The 22,358-nt window shown below is 40.2% G+C and overlaps 1 protein-coding gene across 1 annotated transcript; it reads right to left on the bottom strand.

Annotated features, from left to right (window-relative positions):
- Positions 1–624: 624 nt before the first annotated feature.
- LIPM (lipase family member M) lies at positions 625–22,178 on the bottom strand (the record flags this gene model as incomplete). Its single annotated transcript, XM_081104950.1, is given in 10 exon segments — positions 625–894; positions 5,470–5,541; positions 6,751–6,822; positions 8,309–8,455; positions 8,595–8,731; positions 11,066–11,175; positions 12,027–12,225; positions 19,243–19,360; positions 21,962–22,080; positions 22,083–22,178. Coding segments are annotated over 10 exon segments (1,269 nt in total). The 5' UTR covers positions 22,108–22,178.
- Between the last annotated feature and the right edge of the window lie 180 nt (positions 22,179–22,358).

Raw genomic sequence — 22,358 nt, 5'->3', positions numbered from 1 at the left:
AAGATGCTTAAAATATATTTTATCCACACTGTACATTGATTTTTTTTTGTTTTGGTTTGTTTGTTAATCTATCTATCTATCTATCTATCTATCTATTTATTTATTTATTTTTAAAGTAGCTTGGCTTTCTGAGGTAGTGTTATGTCTCTATGGCAATAAGATGAAAATGTCTAATTTATTTTGTGAAAGTCAACAATAATCTAGAGATTCAAGACCTCTCTCTCATCCCAATTTTTCAGTTTACTTTATTCCCAAAATATGGCTTGTAGAAAAATAAGTACATGTTTTAGGGAAGTTTATCTGAGTGACATAGAGAATGTTTTGATAATTTCTAGCTCTCGAATAAAGCCTGCCCTTTAAGATGGTAGACTATATAATAGCACATGAAACCTATGTTCACCCAATGAGCAGTTTAATTAACTAAAAAAAAAAAGTTAATGTCAGTTTTTGTGCCAAATACAGGAAACCTGAAGGAATATATAGTAAACTTCCTCCCTCCTTCCCCTCTCCTCTTCCCTTCTACTGATAGGATAGCTTTTCAATTCCTGAAATCCATCCTCTGTTCATGGACCCCAGCCCCATTGTCCACAAGGTTTTTCCTACGACTTGTCAGTATCAGATGCTTCACAGTCTGAGCCTACACATTCCCTGGGAAAGGCTGGTCTCCTCCTCTTGCATCATATGTATGATTTCATTGTACAGACGATGAGGAGCATCCAACCCCCAGATGAAATCTATGTGCGCCCATTCAGGAATGTTCTTATGGTAGATGAGGTTGTTCACTTCGGAGAGCAGTGTTTTCACATCATCTGGATTTGAAAGCCAGTCCTGACCTCCAGTCCACATTGCTGTAGGGACCGTCATGTCTCCGACTTTGTACCTTACAGGAGTTGGCTAGAAAAAGAAAAGTTGTTAGCTGTAGATCACATTTGAACTTCCAAACTCATAGTTTGCATTCCAAATAAACATTCTAAATATGTGTTGTGATGAAAAAAAAAAATGCACAGGCATCGGAGCCAAGCAGATCTGCATTTGGAGTTTCTGTTTCAGCACCTACTTGAAGGTAAAATTACTGAACCTCGGTTTCTTTATCTGTGAAATGGGGATATCTGTAATCACTTACTAGGTTAATGAGAAAACATGTAAATTGCCTAGCACTTTAAGCATTACTTTTTAATTATTTTTCTTCCTATTAATAAATATTGTAAGCATAATTTACCTTTAAAAGATAACTTCACAAATGTTTCATGAGGCCAGAGTTAGAGATATTCTACAGAGAAAGTCAAGAGAAGGGAACCTACTGAGAAGGACTCTGCTCTGGGGCTGCCCAGATATTTTCTCTGATTATAGAAAGCCCTTAAGCAGGCCCAGCCCTAGCTGGCTTAACACGGTGGATAGAGTGTCTGCCTATGGACTGTAGGGTCCCAGTTTTGATTCCGGTCAAGGGCACATTCTCAGGTTGTGGGCTCGATCCCCAACATGGGGCGTACAGGAGGCAGCCGATCAATGATTCTCTCTCATCATTGATGTTTCTATCTCTCTCCCCCTCTACCTTCCTCTCTGAAATCATTTAAAAAGAATATTTTTTTAAAAAAGCAGGCCCCGCTTGACTATCTCCAAAAACATGGGAAGTCAATGGCACTGGAACACAGGTAGTCTGAACGGAGGGAAGGTATAAATTAGATCCCTGCTCTCGTGCCTCATCACCCAAAGAAGGGGGTCTAGGAGTCTTAACCCTTGAGAACTTCTCTTATTCAAGCCGTGCTACGAAATCAGATTGGCTGGCTCAGCCCTTGAGGTTAATCAGCACCCAGAACTTTCCACAGGAATGTTGGGGCCCATTTCTTACTTGGAAAATCCACCCTGGGGCTGAGGTTCCAATCCAGGCCGTCCTTGTGCCATTTTGTGACTTTCTAAACATTTGGAGTTATAGCCTGCGATGCTGTAATGTATAATAACAAATATATATTTGGTTTTCATCCCCATTTCTGGCACAGAGCTCCTAAAACCCTTAGTTAAGGATCCTGAGATGACATCATACTTGATTGGGGTATCCCTCAATCAAATGGCAAGTGTTCTTTTGAAGAAAAGGTCAGCAGACAGAGAGGAGAAAACCATGTGAAGATGCAGGCAGAGGTTGAGAGAATGGAGTGATGCATCTACAAACCAAGGAACACCATGAACTACAAGCAACCACCAGAAGCTAGGAGGGAGGCATGAGGCATGGGGCAGCTTTGCTGAGTCTCCAAAGAACCAACCCTGTCCAAACCCTGACTTTAGACTTCTGACCTCCAGAACTGGGAGAGAATACATTTCTACTGTTTTAGTCTCCACCACAGCCCAGGCCCCCAAACACCCTTGGAAGTTACTAAGGGATGAGAGCCATAAAAGTATCTTTCATTATGTTGATGAGGGGACTTGGAACCAGGGGAAGGCTCTTAGCCAGTGGAATCAATCATGTTACTAGGGGGCTGGGACTTCCAGTTTCACACCTCTTGGGTTCAGTCGCCAATGGCTAATGTTTTAATCCAGTGGTTCTCAACCTTCTGGCCCTGTATTTACAGTTCCTCATATTGTGACCCCAACCATAAAATTATTTTCGTTGCTACTTCATAACCCTAATGTTGCTACTGTTATGAATCGTAATGTAAATATCTGATATGCAGGATGGTCTTGGGCGACCCCTGTGAAAAGGTCATTCGACTGCCAAAGGGTTGATCTATGTAATGAAGCCTCCATAAAAACTCAGCAAGGACAGGGTTTAGAAAGCTTCCAGCTTGGTGAACAAGTGGAAATGGGGAGAACTGTGCTCTTGGAGAGGGCATAGAAGCTCTGTGCCCCTTCTCGTATACCTTGCCCTATGCATCTTTTCCAACTGGCTTTTCATAATAAACGGATGATCTGGTAAGTAAAATGTTTTTCTGAGTTCTGTAAGCCAATCTAGCAAATTCATTGAGCCAGAGGGAGTTGTCATGGAAACCTCTGATTTATAGCCAGTTGGTCAGAAGTCCAGGTATCATCCTGGATTTGTGATTGGCATCAGAAGTGGGAGGGAGGCAGTCTTGTAGGCTCTTAAGCCATAGGATCTGATGCTATCCCAGCACTGGGTAGAACTGTAGGACATCTTGCTGGTGTTCAGGGAATTGCTTGCTGGTATGGGAAAACTTCCCAAACACAAACATCAGAATTTGATTATCAGAAACACCGTTTATAGCCTAACTTAGATATGAAAGGTTGGAATATTCTATGGAGCCAGTAATATATTTTTTAAAATCATATTATAGGTGAAAAGACTGAATTGAATTCAGGTCCAGTGCTAAGGTTCTGTGATTCTGCGACACCTTTGTGTGTGTGTGTGTTGTATCTTCCTTCCCACCATCAGACCGTTTTCTGGTACCTACTGTGCACAAGTGATTTTCCTAGAACTCATGACATTAAATGTGAAAACTTAAAACTACTTTGGAACTGGAATGCTTCCTCTAAAGACATGCTTTAGGAAACGGTGAAGATGGAGCTAAAATAAAAAAAAAGGAAGGAACAAACCTTTGATAGAGTTTGCTATTCATGGGCATTGCACAGTCTGTCCAATTTCCTAGCCTTTATATCTAGATTAATGTACAGAAATGGATATTACATATGCTATGGTACTCAAAGATTTGCCTGTATCTATTCAGCTCCATCCAGCTTTAAATTTGTAGGGTCAATGTTTGTTTATATTCATACACAAGCTACTACTAATCTTCAGTGAAGATTTTATGCTCAGAAGAGTATAAAGTCTACTTCTGATTCTACACAACATTTGTTTTTAATTTTATTCTACAGCATTGACTACACATTTCTTAGATAATGTGATAGCATTTTAAAAATATTTTTTACTGCCTGGCTGGCTTGGCTCAGTGGTTGAACGTCAACCTATGAACCAGGAAGTCACGGTTCAATTCCTGGTCAGGGCACATGCCCGGGGTTATGGTCTCAATCCCCAGTGTGGGGTGTGCAGGAGGTAGCTGATCAATGATTCTCTCTTATCATCATCATCATCATCTCTCTCTCTCTCTCTCTCTCTCTCTCTCTCTCTCTCTCTCTCCATCTCTGAAATCAATAAAACTATTTTTAAAATAGAAAAAAAATGTTTTTACTTGCAAATTACAGAATCATTATATGTGTGACCAGGGTGAACTCTTAAGAATGATCTAGTCCAGCGATGGCGAACCTATGACACACGTTTCAGAGGTGACAGGTGAACTCATTTTTTTTGGTTGATTTTTCTTTGTTAAATGGCATTTAAATATATAAAATAAATATCAAAAATATAAATCTTTGTTTTACTATGGTTGCAAATATCAAAAAATTTCTATATGTGACGCTGCACCAGAGTTAAGTTAGGGTTTTCAAAATGCTGACACGCCACGCTCAAAAGGTTCACCATCACTGATCTAGTCCAATGTTTAAGATAAAAAACCTGAGGTCTGAAGAATCAAAGTGACCTAGCCATGATCACACAAGTTTATAGTGTAGAGGCAAGACTAACCCAGTAATCCTCCTTCACCAATTAATGCTCTTTTTCTTTATGCAGCAAGGTTTTTAAATTGAGTTATAAGATTGTATTATATTGTGAAATGGTTATCACAGTAAGTTTAGTTAACATCCATCACAACACATAATTACAAATTTTTTTGCTTCTAATAAGAACTTTTAAGATCGACTCTCAGCAACTTTCAAATACACAACACAGTATTATCTCTAGAGCAGGGGTGGGCAAACTTTTTGACTCGAGGGCCACAATGGGTTCTTAAACTGGACCGGAGGGCCGGAACAAAAGCATGGATGGAGTGTTTGTGTGAACTAATATAAATTCAAAGTAAACATCATTACATAAAAGGGTAGGTCTTTTTCTTTTTTAGTTTTATTCATTTCAAACAGGCCGGATCCAGCCCGCGGGCTGTAGTTTGCCAACGGCTGATCTAGAGTCACCATGCTGTACATTATACCTTCTGACTTATTTATATTATAACTGAAGTTTGTACCTTTTGATCCCCTTCACCCATTTCCCACCCAACCCCTCACCCCTGTCTCTGGCAACCACAGATGAATGGTCTTTGTATTGTACTATACAAACGACCTCACTCCTGCCATCTTTATTGGTGATTTCTGGGTTTCTTTTCAAGAAAGGCTTCTTGTAGTAGTAGCCACCAGAGACCACAATCTTTCCTTCGCTAAACCCACTCCACCTCGCTCCTACGAAGCCCAGGGCCCCCTTCATGGAAGCAGCCTCTCAAAAAAGTTCTCCTACTCCATTGTGAAGGCAGCAGGCCTTGTGACCACGCTGTGAGCGTCCCCATTTTCAAATGGAGTCAAACCCCGACTATTATTTTCCACTCGCATACTCATATTTTATTTCCATCCCTACAGTAAACTGCCATTAGACCTACCCGGTCATGCACTTCAAAAAGGTGGTATTGGTTTTCTTACCTGATTGCCTTTCTCCAGATTTTTAGTCTCGCTCCCCCAGTCAAAAGCCCGGAGTTCCCCAGAATTCGCTGCCTAAAAGGAAACAAAAATGTACATGGCATTCAAATGTATCGCTAGAAAAGGGTGGGAGGAGGGGTGGAAATGTGCTCCCAAGTCTGCAGTTGTGGGGGAAGCAGAGAGCAGACAGAGGCTTCTGTTCAGCATTAGGACAATCTTCAGGGAAGCACAAAGGCAAGAGGAAGACCCTTTCGGGAGAAAATGCATGCACTGCAGACATACTTGGTCCCCATGCCATACAACTCCAGGAGGTGCATCCCCATTCATAGATGGTATCTGTACAACTCTGTAGGCTACAGGGGAAAGCTCTCCCTGGTGACTGTGAGAAGGTGACCGACACTTAATACAATTCAGAATTCTTTAGTTTTAATTATAAAATATTTCTCTCTCTCTCTCTCTCTCTCTCTCTCTCTCTCTCTCTCTCTCTCTCCCCCACCCTCCCTCCCCTCTCTCTCTCTTGCAAATATAACAACTGTACAAGAACAATTTCACTAGGCTCTAAGTTGCTACAAAAACAGAAAGCAGCTGGGCCAATATTTATGATATATAGATGCCATCACTATTCTTAAAACTCTCTGCTTGAGTTAACAGCCCCCCCCCCCTTTAAAAAACAAAGTGGTATTTTTAATACATGAGAATCCAAGGTTAGTTATGCTCTAGCTTTGTCCTTATATCCATCCTTATTTCCACAATCAATCAGGGTCACTCTATTGTATCATCTACCATGAGCAATATTATTAGGTTCAGTGCTTCTTCACTGGTAAAAGGATGATTAGCATTCACATTACCCTTGAATCTATTATAAATGTATTACTTCAGCTCTGCCTTCTTTAGTTCATGTGACTGGTGATCAAGACTTGCCCTCCTATGTTGCAGGTTAGTCTTTCCCTCCTGTGAGGCCTCTTTGGGTAATTGGTCCTGCCTTCCACTTTTGTTACTACTTGACCTGGCTGCTGGAGGAGCCTCCAATTATCTTCTCTAGCCTCATTTTGAGGTGGTGAGAGACAGAGAAAGATCTCAATAGGACCGTCTGACCTCACAGTTTTAAGGTCCACTAATGACATCTGTGGCCCAATCCTTCCCTCCTATCTCCTGAAAAGCTTCAATATTCTTGATTACATTTCATCTCAAAAGAAATATGAAATAACCCCTGGTTTATCAAAAGGGCCCTCTTTCCCACAGATACTTACTTAGGGAAAAGGACAAATTCAACATCATTCCTACCTGGCTCCAGTGCAGGATATTTTGCACAGATGTCCCAGCAGGAGAATGAGCGACGTACACATTTGCTCGGCTCTGTAACAAAGCATGAGTGGTTTGTGGGACATGGAAAAGCTCATAAGACATGCACTTTGTCCAGATCAAATCTCCAGGTGTCAGACTAAGAAATGGAACCATCATTAAATTATCAGCCCTTATCAATGAAACAGTAATATGCACATAAATAATCATGCCACTAAATGCATTCCTGAGCACCTATATTTTTCATCCGAGGAATGCTTCTCGGTAGATATCTGAACTCATTTTTTTTTTTAAGTCTTACTACAGTAATTAAGGATGAAGACTCTAGAACAGGCCTATATTCAAATCCTAGCTCTGCCATTTAATTTTTAGGTGGATATGGGAATAATTTAATCCACTAAATCTCAGGACACTAATCTGCATAGTGGGAAACTGATAATATCTGTCTCATAGGATTGTTAGCCTGGCACATAATAAATGTTTATTAAATGGTAGCTATTAATCGTATTATTTTAAACAAAGAATAAAAAAATTCAGGAATTAAAGATGTGTTCTTACGGCTGCCAGCTGGTAGCCCTCTACTGTGGGGTCTCCTTGGGGGGTTGTCCCAGGTGCAGAGAGCTGTATTGCCCAAGGCATCACCCAGTATCGGTGTCATCTGCATTAAATGACTGGCATATATGGGGGTATAAACATTCAGCCCTCTCATCGCACTTGGGAGAGCTCTGAAGGGTCATCCCATCTTCACAAATCCCTGTAGGATCACCGGAGGTTCCCATTAAGGCAGTGGTTCTCAACCTTCTGGCCCTTTAAATACAGTTCCTCATGTTGGGACCCAACATAAAATTATTTTCGTTGCTACTTCATAACTGTAATGTTGCTACTGTTATGAATCATAATGTAAATATCTGATATGCAGGATGGTCTTAGGCGACCCCTGTGAAAGGGTCGTTCAACCGCCAAAGGGGTCACAACCCACAGGTTGAGAACCACTGCATTAAGGGGATATCACAACTTTTAAAAAAATTTTTTTCCCTTCCATCTACCCAATCCTGTTTCACTCCCTTCTCTAGGTGTTATCCTAAGCACATAACCCAAAATCACTCTACCCACTAATCTCCATCTCAGAGTATGCTTCTTGGGAACCCACACTATGCCACCTTCCAACTCGTAGCTATACCTAAGCCAAATTGGAACTCCCAGACATCTTATCAAATGCCCAGAAGGACCCAAGTAGAAAAGAAGAGGTAGATGCTGCATGGCGATTCTCTCTTTTGACTACTGGGTTCTAATCACTTTTTTTCATCTGCTAATTCAATGTATAAAGCTGCTTTCATATCACTTCCATCTACAACCTGTGAAGTTCATATCTAGCAATGTCCTTCTGTTAACCTGACCTCAACCCATGTTAAAGCATGTCCCACATATTAGTGTATTTGGAGAAAACTGGATTACTAAGATTACATTTCTCTAAGTCTTTCCTGGCAATAACGTCTAGCTTTGCTTTGGGAAACTGAGACTGTACTAGGTTCTCACTTACCATGTTCATGTTTTGTGTGTTAAAGCCTCCCAGAAGTAAAATGATGCTGCTACAAATCTGATCAATAATCATCTGACCACAAAGGTAAATATAAAACTGGCGGAGGAATCTGGTCTGGTACAGGAATTCTTTCCTGCCAAACAATCCCTGTAAAAATAGGAAACAAAAGGGTAGTCATTACATCATAGTAAAAAATAAGTGCGTCTAATTGAAAAGTGTAAACCTTACCTTATCGGGTGGGAAGACTCTTCTACATAGACAAGAAATTTTCTGAGGAGTCACGTACCTTGATCATCATATCTGGCAGCAACAAAAATTTGGTCCCAGGGCTTCTTGCATGTTTAATAGTGGCTATGGGTGCTAAAGCAAAATACAGTTTTATTTTCTGAGCCAGCTCTGGCATGGTGGAAAATGCAATAAAGCCTGCAAGAGAAGAAATATATCAGCGTGGATACGGCATATCCTCAAACTCATAAAATGCTTGCTTACTTTTGTCAAGATATTTCAGTAATTACTTGTGATTGTGTCTTAACTCGCCCATGAAATTATAAGTTCATTGAGGGGGGAAAATGACAGCAGGAAAAACCCTTGGTGTTCCTTCTGACATCTAGCTTATTTGATGTCCAGTAGTAGGGTCTCACTGAATTGGTGAATTTCATTATTCAGTATAATAACGTGGACTTTGTGAGAGAGAGGGGGGTAACTATATTCTTGACACTTTGCTTATGATTTTCATGGTTCTTACTTCATTTAATTCAAATCTCTCCAGTGAAAAAATTAAGAAAAACTGCCTTGTTTATTGATAACAAGCATGTTCTGTAAAATGCCATAATGGGTATAGCAAGGTTTTGCTGGGGTTTTTGTGATTCCCTAATCTTTCTGGAACCCAAATTATAAAGTCATGTAGTAGACAAGTATCTAGGGAACTGGATTCCAACTCTTAATTTTGCCATTGACTTGGTATGGAACAGTAGTTAAGTCAGTCTGTGCCTCAGTTTCTATACCCATAAAATAGAGCCAAATTTCCCAAATTACCACTGTACAGGGCTAATCTCTGTGGAGCTTTTGGGAGAATAAGGCTGTTATATAAATTCATGGCATGGTCCCTATATTGGGAATACTGTGTGTCTATTTCAATAGAGCATGTACAGGCTCTGTCTAGGTTGATGCTTGCAGGCTGTGGGGAAGGAGGTTGGGTAGAAAAAACAAGATAAAATCACATGACTTCTGTCTGGTTCTCAGGAGGTGAGCGAGTGTTAAGAAAGACTGGTTCCTTCCCTTCTTTTCTCTTTACATGATTAGTTTTTGCCAGCCACATGCAAAGGCAGGCAGAAGAGTGACCTGGTATTAGCTCTGGCTCTCCCCACTGCACCATCAGTAGGACTGGGTGGAAAATACTTTCGAATACATTCCTATAGTCCAGCTTAATTCTGACTATGTAGACTTAATTCCTCCAATGTCAAGATTTGGGAACTCTAGATAACTTCTCCCACCAATTCCTCTCTTTATGTAAAGCAAGTTTGAGTTTTCCGCATTAGTAGCTCCGTGATTGACTAATAGAATCGTCCTAGGCTTGTTTGGCCACCTCCTTCTTCTCAGAGTAACATTTAACCTCATCATTAGCACCTTTGTCTTCATGTCAAGTTGAACAGTTTAGTATAGGGAAAATGTTTAAGACCTCTGGAAATGAGAGTAGGAGCAGGCATAACATTGTACCTTTCTGTGAAGTACATGGTGAGACACAGCATCCTTAGGATCAGTTAATGTTGTTGAAAAATCCAGAAAGTACAATGTGAAAGTCAGTCTCTTTTTATTCACTAGAGTATCAGTTAAAATGAACCAATGGCATGTGTGCCCTGAGTTTCCACTGAGTGTTCACCTCTCTCAGAATCCCTTGCACGGGTGATGCCTGGCTGCCTCTGGAGTGCCTTTGGCTCAGAGCCCTTCTCAGCCCCGTCTCGAGAGCTTTCTGATGGCACACACTCTGCCTCTGCTGATCTTCCTTCATTGTAACCTAAGCCAAGCACATTTTTTTCCTGTTGACTTTGGTCTAATAGAGGGCCAGGATAGCCAGCCTCCACTCCCATCTTCCCAAGTAGGTGATATGTATCCTCTGGGACCATGAGTTATGGTTTCTCACAAAGTCATTAAAAACAAAAGCACACCAGCAGTAATTGTCATTAGAAGAGGGAAAAAAAAAGAGAGAGAAAGACTTGAGTAAACTCCCCGCAGCAGTTCTGTGTATAGTATGATGACAGTGTTTAGTGTCTATTGATTGTCTGTTATGTGCCAGACACTGAAGACTATGTTTCATTCGTTCAATGCATTTATTGAGTGCATACTATGGGCCAGGAACTGCTCTCACAGCTGTATTAGACAAAAGCCTTGCTTCACAGAGCTTATATCAGTCATATTGAACAGTCCATCACCTATAACACCCCTAAGAGGGAGCTATTATCCCCATTTTATAGATACGGAAACTGAGGCCAGAGGGATTAAATAATTTTCTCATGATATTTACCTAAGAGGTGGTAGAGCCAACATTTGAATACATATTTGTCTGACTCCAAAGCCTTTGTTCTACCTACTCTACCTGAAGCCTCCCTCAGTTTCATACCCATTTCCTGTCGCTCTTAGAGTCGCTGAAGAGAATAAGGCCAGATGAGTGAAGTGTGAGAAGACTGATCCCAGGCACAGCTGTACACCACATGCTCACATTTTCTCTGAGTATACAAACCTGTTTTCCTTTGAACCTACCCATAGTGGTGCCCTGTGAATAGCCGACATAATAGATCTTTTCCTGGCCCGTTTTCTGCAAAATAAAGTTTATGACTGCAGGAAGGTCAAACCTAGCCATCTCATCATAACTACAAGAGGAAAAGACAAAGTTATATGAAAAGTTATAATCAGAAACAAACAAAAACAGCCCCTGGAGTTTACAAACAAACCCTTGAGTTGTCAGACCCAAGACAGTTACTGTGTCCCTCACAATACTCAGTTTGGACTTGTTTCAAACCTGTGATGCCCGGGTGCCTCAGAAACCACAGGTTGTCAGCAAACTGCTATTTTCTATAGATGTTATAGAGCAATAATCATCTTCAATGAATATTTACTGGGCACAAGACCTGCCTCCCTAGTAGAGGTGTCCTGTTGTTCTGTTTGTAGAATAGCAGATGGTCATGCAGATTCATTTATATGAAACGTATTAAAGATGCTATGGGTCCCTTCTCTGATGAAATAGATAAAAAGCAGGTTGAATGTCCATAGGTAATTTAAATACAAATACTAAAAGTCTTTGTAAGAAATGTCTTAGTTGAATTTATAGTCCCTGAGGCTTAATAGTTTCCTTATATCTTTAATGTTGTCTGATCTCATCTCCTCCTGGGGGTACCAGTCCTTGTCATAACTCACAGAAGAGTTAGTCCCAGGACATCCATCTATAAGGAAATGGACATGCACTTCTCTCATTCCAGTCTCGATCACCTGACACCACCCACCATTCTCACCACATTCACCAGACCCAATCTTCTTAAGGAACGTAATTTCCCCCACTACTTTCCCAAAAGAATCACTAGTCAATTAAGACCATTGCGGGCTATGCTATTAGGATATGGATGAGCCAACCAAAGTAAATTTTCCAAATGCTAGAAGTTATGATTTTTTTACCCAGTTCTTCTAAAGACATCCACATCCACCTCCTCTCGAGACTCTCATATACCTGAAGGCCCAGAACTCATCCTGGTCTATGGAGAGGGTCTTGTGCTTCCGGGACCAGGTGTTTCCCCTGCTGTTCCCCAGCCACACGTCGAAACCAGCGTCTGCCAGGATGAAGCCCAGGCTGTTGTTGGGCAGGTTGGAAATCCAGTTGCTGGCATCGCCAAGCAGGCCATGCTGCAGTAACACCACAGGCCTGGAACCTACAAAAAAAGAGAATTTCATCCGGGGGAAATGTTCTCTACCCTTCTGGTTTTCCCCTACTGTGCAAAGGCTTTCAAGTTAGACAAACCTGTGTTTAATTGTTGATTCAGCTGCTTGCTAGCTTGATTATCTTGGTCAGTTACTTAACCTTTATGTGTCTTGATTTCCTCATCAGAAAGTAGAATTTTTGTTATGATGAAATGAAATTGTGCACAAGGAGCAGGTGGCACAATGCATGGCACAGAGAAAGAATCAAAGCGCATCTCCCACTGTTGTTTTTGTTTGCTTTTAATCCTCACCCAAGGATATTTTCCCATTGATTTTTAGAGAGTGGAAGAGAGAGGGAAACACAGAGAGAACCACATTGGTTGGTTGCCTCCCGCATGAGCCCCAACCAGGGCCTGGGCCAGAGAGGAGCCTGCAACGAGGTATGTGCCTTTGACTGGAATTGAACCTGGGACCCTTCGGTCTGCAGGCCAATGCTTTTCCATTGTTGTTTTTGTAAAATTATTATTACTAGACTTGCCTGGGCACCTGAGAGGATACTGAAGTGCTCCAGGAGCTGGTATAATATAATGATTAAGATAATTATATATAATAATCATAGCTATTATAAATTAATAAGAATAAAAAATTACATTGTTATGTATTTATACTATGCATACATTATGTTACTATACTATGTAATGTATAATATAACAAATGTGTAATTATAGATATTTACATATGTATATATTAATGTTATAATAAAATAATTATATAAATACTAGATATAGTTATTGATATTATTATATTAATTATGCACACATATAAAATATATTATATATCCTAATGTATTAATATTATACTGTATGTAAGTATATGTTTTTTATAATTATTTATATTCTAATATTAATATATAAAAATATATGCTTATTCTATATATGTAATGGCTTAATGATTATGGGTGCTTCTTGTCTGAAAAACCCACTAGCCAGCGTGAAGGATCTCCCAATGTTTAAATATGGAAAAATTTGAGCATCAAAATAAATGATTGTAATAAACTATATTCTATTATATAAATTGAGAATGCATGACTCAATATTGATATCAATGAAATGAATAAATAATTAGGGGAGAAGTAAAAGCTCTTATTTACAATATAATTTAAATAAATATAGAAAGATTGATGGCATTATCAAATTATCAATGGATACTAAAATTAGTGAATAAAATTTGAAGAGATACAGTATATTTACATATCCTGAAAGTATCCCCTCACAAATATTTATTAATTACAAAGGGAAGAATGCTAACTCTATAATAGACAAATTTGGCAGACACCATCTTAAGAAAGTGATCAAAGCTAATATCACCAAATAGAACTGAACACTTAACTTATACTACTCAAAAACATTAACTCAAAATGAATTAAAGACTGAAATGTAAGACCTCACACCTAGAAAAAACATAGGGAAAAGCACCTTGACATTGGTCTTGGCAATATTTTTGGGGATATAACTCTAAAGCACAGGCAACATAAGCAAAAATAAGCAATTGCCACTACATCAAACTAAAAAGTTTTTCACAGCAAATGAAACAATCAACAGAATGAAAAAGCAACCCATGAAACAGAAGAAAATGTTTACAAACCATGTGTCTGATAAGGGATTAATATCCAAAAAGTATAAGGAACCATACAACTCAATAGCAAAATTCAATTTTAAAATGGGCAAAGGTTCTGAATGAACATTTTACCAAAGACATACAAATGGCCAATTGTTACAAGAAAAGGATCTTAATATCACTAATCATCAGGAAAATTAAAATCAAAACCACTATGAGATAGCACCTCACACTTGGCTATTATCAAAAAGAAGGGATAACCAATGTTAGTAAGTATGTGGAGAAAAATGAATCTTTTTACACTATGACTGGGAAAGTAAATTGGTATATCCATTAGGGAAAACAATATGGAGGCTGCTCAAAAAAAAAATTAAAAATGGAACTACCATATGTCCAGCCATCCCACTTCTAGATATATATTCAAGGCAAACAAAATTAGTATTTTGAAAAGGTATGTAGACTCCCATGTTCATTGCAGCACTATTTACAATAGCTAAGACATAGAAACAACTTAAATGTCTGTCAAATGATGAATGGATAAAGAAAATGTGGATAAAGAAGATGTGATATATATATATATATCTCCTATATAATAAAAGCCTAATATGCAAATTGACCGAACAGTGGAAGGACCAGTGGAACGACTGGTTGCTATGACACACACTGACCACCAGGGGGCAGATGCTCAATGCAGGAGCTGCCCCCAGCCCGCAGGCCCCAGGCCAGCCAAGGTGGGTGCTAGCAGGGGCCCCCTGATTGCCCCGCCAGTCGCCCTGCAGATGGGCCCTGATCGCTGGCCAGGACTACAGGCACTATCTGTGCACAAATTTTGTGCACCGGGCCTCTAGTATGTATATAAAAGCCTAAGCAACTGGAACGCTGGAACAACTGGAATGACTGGTCACTATGATGCACACTGACCACCAGGGGGCAGATGCTCAATGCAGGAGCTGCCCCCTGGCAGTCAGTGAACTCCCACAGCCAACCTCCTGTGCCAGCCAACCTTCCGTGGTCCCTCCCCCTACCCCACCTGCCGGCCCTGATGGCCCCAATCTGGGCCTGTCGGCCAACCTCCCATGATCCCTCCCTCCCCTCTGCCAGCTAGCCCCCATCAGTCCCTCCCCACCACTGGCCCCCATCAGCCCCTCTCCTCCCTGGCCGGCTGACCTGATTGCCCCGATGGGACTGGGCACGGCTGCCCCAATTGGCTCCAATGGCCAGCCAGGCTAAGGAACCCCACTCCTGCACGAATTAGTGCACCTGTGGGGTCTCTCAGCCTGGTCTGCGGGATTGGGCTGAAACCAGCTCTCAACATCCCCTGAGGGGTCCTGTATTGCGAGAGGGCACAGGTAAGGCTGAGGGACCCCACTGATGCATGATCAGAACTGAGGAAGGATGCAGGAGGTTGGCCAGCTGGGAGGAACCGCGGGAGGGCTCCAGGGTGTGTCTGGCTCATCTCACTCAGTCCTGATCAGCTGGACCCCAGCACCAAGCATCTGCCCCCTGGTGGTCATCGCACATCATAGCGCCTGGTTGACCGGTCGACTGTCTGCCCCCTGGTGGTCAGTGCATGTCATAGTGAGCAGTTGAGCGGCCTTAGCATATCATTAGCATATTATACTTTGATTGGTTGAACGGATGACTGGTTGACCAGACACTTAGCATATTAGGCTTTTATTATATAGAATATATATATATTACTGACTTCACATTTCAATTAAGCAATAAAAAGTGTGGATTCTGCTTTTTCTCAGGGCCACAGCCAACCCTCTATTTTCTTAGAGTGTGTAAATAAAGCCTGTGTTTTCATTTTTTATATAATCTTTCTTTACAGCTTAGAGAAATCTGTTTTGAGTGAGAAAAGACCACTTGGTGCCAGCCGTGAGAACCCACAGATGTCCGTAGTAAAGCTACAAATTTCTGTTTGAAGAGAGAGATAGCACAGAAATGAGGGGAAGAAGCTCAATAAAACCAGGGAAAGACAAAAATATTAAGCTAATATTATCAATATAGGAATAAGCCATTATCATGTGCTTGATACTCTGCTGCAGTGGGACAGACACAACTTCATTTCTGTGGTATTTCTGCCAAAATGTATAACCTGAATCTCCTTATGAAGATATATCAGACAAGCCAAATTGAAGAACATTGTATAAAATAGCTGTTCAAAACTCTTCAAAAATGTCAAGGTCAAAAATACCAAAGAAAACCTGAGGAATTTTTTCAGCTTAGAAAGGAGACAAATAGACAACCAAATAAAGTGGATGATACTGGGTTGGGGGAGGGGAGGATAGAAATGACTTTGGCACAATTGACAAAATTTGAACATGGACTATGGATTAGATACTAATATCAATCAGTGTTAGTTTCCTCATTTTAATAAATGCATGAGTGAAGGGGATCAGGATATTTTCCTTACAGTTCATCAGTCTTCCATTAGGCTAATAGAACCGAAAATGAGTAGGAGAAAAAGTTATTTTTCCCCTCCCAATATTAAGAAATATTTAGGGAGTCATAGGCATGATGTCTCAAATTTAATGTCAAAGATATTTGATAGAAAGGAAGTACGTAGTGGCAAAATGTAATTCACAATTGGTAAATCAGGGTAAAGTGTATATGGTAGTTCCTTGTACAATTTTTGAAAACTTTCTGTAACTTTGAAATTATATTAAAATACAATTTGTAAGAGTATCAGTAGGAGACAAAGGATCAGGGCATTAGAATTCTAACACGTTAAATAAATTAAGATAAACATTATTTTTTACATTAGAAAGTTATACTGAAAGATAATCAAATGTTGCATCTTTAAAGGGCAAACACCATGCTCTTGATAGGGCTTATAAGAATTAGATCAGATTGTGAGTGTAATATCCGCACCATAGTACCTGTTTTAGAGGAAGACAAGAAGAGCTTTGCTGCTGTTGTTATTAGTGCTATAATTTTCAAAGGCAGTTATGCTCAGAGCTTCAGTGCCCCAGTTAACATAACAATTCAACGCCTACCTCACTGTGTTGAGGGTTCATTGAGATACTGTGCACTGAGCAGTCAGCATGCCACCTGACCTCACCAGATGGTAGATCCTGTTATTATGTAACTGATTCCAAGTGCATTCTCTCTATAGACAGAGGCCTTTTACAACAAACTTTATGAATTCCATTTGCCTCATTCTATTCCTCTGAGGAAAGAACAAGAGAGCTTAGCACAGGACCAGGAGAATGAAACTGAGTTATTTTAAGTTTTCCTTTTATGTCTGGTCATTGAGTTCATCCTCTAGCCCTCAAGGAGGTGACCTCAATATGATGGAATTAAACCAAGGAGGATCAATGCTGTCCCTTTGAAATCTTTAGGACATTTCCCATGGCTGGGGCCAGGTTGGCCCTACCTGGCAGAAGTTTGTACTCGTGGCTCATCTAGTGAGAGAACCGACTTATAAATGATCGGCATCATTTCAGTCATTCCCTGGAGCCATGAATTTTCATTTAAATTATAGCCAATAGGTGAGTGCGTAAGAACTGCTCTTTAAAAAGCTGTCATTTTTTTTTAGGATGGCCCAGCCTATTTTCTTTTTTGATGTAAATATTTGAAGCCAACAATGAAGGAAGGTTTTCAAAAGGCTTTTGTCACAAGCTTATGGACACCTTTCGGTTGTTTTCAGTACGAATGTCATTGGCCCTCTTTTTGAAGAGATGTTGAGAAATCTTGCTTTCCTTTAAGGCAGGGAGATTTCCTCCTTTTAGAAGCCAATGGAAGCTGCAGGAACAACATCCGCCACTAGAGGGGAGTACTCTGCACCAACTGGACCACAAAGGCTGACACCTTGAACACCAAGCGCTTCCCTGGGCCATGAGTGAACAATGTAAATGAACAGGAGGCCAGAAAACAAGTTGCCGTGAATGGGAGCTGCAGGTGTCTCCCCTGAGCTTAGCAACTGCCACAGCCACTTGATGGCTTGGCACAGCCGTGCCTTGCTTACCCGCAAGGATTTGTGGGGTTGGGGAAAAGTTATCTGTGTCTCCAGGTTACTCATTTATTTATATAAAACCAACTTATTCATTCCACAGATACTTATTGGCACCTTCAATGTGTTAGCATTCTTTTAGGCACTGGTGATAGTCTTAAACAAAACAGATCAAGTTCCTGCTCCCGATGAGTTTATATTCTGGTTGGGCGGGGGGGGGGGGGGGGGGGGGGAGACAGGTAAATAAGCAAATATCTGCATATCAGGCGGTGTTAAGTGCTATAAGAAAATTTAAGCAGGACAAGAGGTTAGCCCTCAATCGGTGGCAAGAGATTGCTATATTGACTAGGGTGGTCAGGTGACCAGGGTCTGAAAGAAGGGCCAGTGCAAACTGTCGATGTCTGATGAAATAGGGTTCCACAGGGAGAACTGTAAGTTCAAAGGCACTGAGGTGAGGACATGTTGGACATATGCAAGGTACAGCTGTGCAGCTGGCACTTTTTCTAAAAGCTGGTTTACAAAAGGCTGCACAAGTGTAAATTAGAATAAAACAGAACCCGAAGCTTCTTTACAACCAAAGGCCAGTAGCGTTGGCCCAGCTTTTTCTGGTCCTAGTTAAGAACATGGGCTATGTCCGACAGATCTTTATTTGAGTGCAGGTTTTGCAACACACTAGAAAGTACTAGCATAGACTTTCTGGGCAAATTACTTAACCCCTATGAGAGTGGCAGTTTTGTAGAATGATTGTGAAAGTTACATAAGACCAATGCAAACAAAGCACTTAGCATTTTACCTGACATACAGAAAGAGCACAGTGAGAAGTTACATCATCTGGACTCATGATATAGCGTGGCTGCTGCCATAAACATAGAGTTATAATATTAAAAAGAAAAGAGCCAAATAAAGATGAAGGATGGGCACAATTTAATGAGTAATGAAGGTGAATTTTTAAAAGCTGGCAATTGTTGAAAATCCCTATGCAAAAAAGAGACATGTACCAAAAATGTAAAATGTACACATAGTGCCTGATTCGTAGAAAGACCTCAGTGAAAATCTGGGCAACATCTTAGATATTTAAAATGCTATTTGGTTGAGGAATATAGAGTGTCCAGGGGGGCGTTGGTCTGGTCTTTTCAAGAGAACGTTAATGAATATTCTAGAATATCTATGTAGGAGGGGGTTGGAAAATGTGTTAACTGCTAGAAGAGATCAAGAAATAGACTTTTTTTGAAGTGCTTTTCTTTTTTTTGAAAAGTAAACACTATGTTTATTTGGGATAATCAGAGATGGGGTGGTGGTGATGGAGATTATGAGGAAACTAAAGTCATATTTTGGCCTACACAATGGCCCTGGCTGGTACCAATAACCCGGAGTCCCTTTTACACACATATGACAAGGAAATCATTACTGTGGGGAACACTGCCATGCTGGGGTGACATAGGGTAAACCATACCTGTCTTCTTAGGTTGCACTAGGCCTTGAGGAATTCTGTTAACAGAAAGGATATACCCATCTTCTGTTGTGACTTCATACTCCGCACAGGGATAGCCTTTATGTTGGATGATTTCACTCTACAGAAAAAGCACAATTCCTTTTGAGTTCAGTTCTGTAAGGCCATATTCTCAATTATCCCAGAGTAAAAAGTCCATTTCTTGGTGCTGGAAGGCATAAACATAAAACTTCTTTACTTTAGCTAATCATGTTATCTCAGAAATATTGGCCAGTGCTCTGCCGTTCTTTCTGGACCAGAACACTGATTCCAAAACCTGGGTGTGCATCAGAACCGTCTGGGGCACTTAAACATGCAGGTTCCTGGGCTGGCTTTAAGTTAGGGATCAGGTAATTCTAGTGCAGTCAGTGAGGCACTTGTCTTATGAGAACACCTAGGCCATGCATTTCCTCAGTTTCTTTTCATCTTTAAAACCACAGACTGGGGGAAAAAATGGTTTTCACCTGAAGTCTGAAAGATAAATAGGAGATAAGAGTGGGAGTGATGTTTAATTACTATAGTTGCCAATGCTCATTTAGTATCTACTCTATGCCAGGTAATTCAGTTAGTGTTAAACATACGTGATCTTTTTACATTTCTTGCAATAATTCCATGGAGTATAAATCATTGGTATGCCTAATTTACAAGTGAATAAACTGAAAAATAGGGATAGGTTAAATAAACTTCTTAAAATCACATAGCTAGTTTGTATTTTAGTGTTAGGGCCAGGATTAAAACTCAAGCAATGGGACTATAGGGTCTTTCTCTTAACTATGATGCCCATTTGCCTTATATCCTACAGTGGACATTTGGTACCTAACTTTCTCTTTTTTTATTCCTTTTAAAGCAGCAGCTCTTAGAAATAATTCCATACTTCTCTAGATGATGGCAATGGGCAAGAGCAGTGAGAATACTTTAGATCTCTGCAGCTTCCTATTTAGAAAAACTTTCCTAAATTGCCTAGGTTAGGCAATGCTTTCTTTTTTGATTTCACTATTCATGTAATTAGTAATGCAGTGTCTCTTTTCCCTACTTGGATTGTAAGCTTCATGAAGTAAAGGCTTGGATATTCTTAGATCTTTCTGTAACCTCAGTGCATAGCACAGTATCAAGGGCCTAATAGGTGTTCAGTTAACACCAAGAAAATACATAAATAAAGTAAATTTTATATCAAAATATAGGATAGATTATAGCCATATAAATCAGTATAGAGTCAAACCTATTCAGACTCTGAACCACATTAACCTATCTCATTTACTTTATACTGGCAATCATTTGAATTTCCTATTTTACTTTGCCTCTCTATGCATAACTACTCAATGTCAGAACTTTAGTCTTAGGGCTCCTGCAGCTCCAACAGTGTGCAGGTGCTGTGCACACACAGTGGGTGAGGCTCAGAGAGATCGCCTTGCCTATAGCTAAAGGGATTCCTTCCACCCAGTAACCCAGAGGAATTTTTGTGGAACCTTCTCAGAGCCAGAAGATGGCTCCTAAGGACCTACACCAATTTGCTAACTCTCTGGACAAACCACCAAAAGACAGCCAATCTTTGGAATGATCAAAAGAAACCTGATATTTGGCATCATGTAGATTCAAAAGATTTCTAGGACCTGTCAGGGTTATAGAATCCATTCAAAGGAGGCTTCTGTAAAAAGGGTCTTAAATCTGTATTTAAACATGTTAAATCTATGAGAAATGTATGGATTGTGAATACTACATGCAATCATCCCACTCACCGGGAGGTAGCTTCTACTGCTCACCCAGAAGGGTTTACTGCATACTGGTTGCAATTATGTGTTTGGGAAGGCCTGCTTATAAATTATAGCTCTACCACCTACTGATAATGTGGCCTAATTTAAGTTGTTTAACTTCCTCAATCTCAGTTCCTTGATTTGAAAAACAGGGATGTTCATATCTACTGAAAGGGCAGTGAAGATTAAGTGAAATTAGCATTTCTGCAGGTTTTATTACAATATCTTCTATGGGATAAGTGTTACCATATAGCAGACTTTGTTAAAACTCAACTAAGAATTTCAAAGTAGGCAAAAAAGAAAAAAGATCTGGGATACTACATCATTTATGAATTTTACTCACAGGAGGCCTTCTCTAGTAATCATTAGGGTTCGTTTATTTATTGTCTGTCAACAGGATAACAATGGAGTTATTTCCAGACCAGAACACTGATTCCAAAACCTGGGTGTGCAGGTTTTGAAGGGTGAAGGGTGCCACCAGAAATGGGTACCCTAGTAGTAAGAAGTGAGGGATAATACTTTTATAATACAGTATTATAGTTGCCAATGCTCATTTAGTACTAATGAAAGTAGAAAAAGAATTTAAAACACAGACAAAATGAAAATAATGGAGGGTCTGGGCTTGGCAACGATTTCTCTGCTCATAGAATGAATCTAAGAATTCAAGGGAAAGTCAAATTGTGTTTCCAGACCAAAAGGACTAAGTCATCCACCCAAGTTTATTGAATTTGTTTGACGAGAACCCAGTCTACTCACACCCAGTTTAGCAGTTTAGCACTTTACAGTACAATATGCTAATTTATGATTCCTCTGTTAGCAAAAATCATCACCATGTATAAATATAGCACATAATGCAGGTAATACACAGATGTGAACATTAACATGTAAGGGACTCCATCCCCCCTAAAACATAATGGAAAATCCAAACTTACAATGTTCATGAACGCTTCGGGGTCCACATCTTTAGTCGGCATGCGTACTGAATTCACATTTCTTTGGAACAAATACACCACCAGCATCAGAAGCCACATCTCAGTTCTGTGTGAAACAACCATTCTCTTGACAAGATTTTTGACATGGTCCAACATCTGCCTTTATGCTTTCCTGGCAATAAACAACTAATTCTAAAGTCAGAAGGATCTGTAGGTTTAAAAACACATTATTTTCCAGCTGTAATTCCTTCCCAAAATTCTGGAGCAAATTAAATAAGCTCAGTTGACAGGAATGAACGAACACAGAGCTGGAATGGAAACATTGTCTAGGATGTCCCAATACCATCTGGCTCCTCCCACTCCCTCACACTATTTGCAGTCACCAATCCCTTAATTT

The sequence above is a fragment of the Myotis nattereri genome (genome assembly GCF_964212035.1).
Source record: "Myotis nattereri genome assembly, chromosome: 13".
NCBI lineage: Eukaryota > Metazoa > Chordata > Mammalia > Chiroptera > Vespertilionidae > Myotis > Myotis nattereri.
The sequence above is the reverse complement of the archived record's forward strand: the minus strand, read 5'-3'. Positions and strand labels throughout refer to the sequence as shown.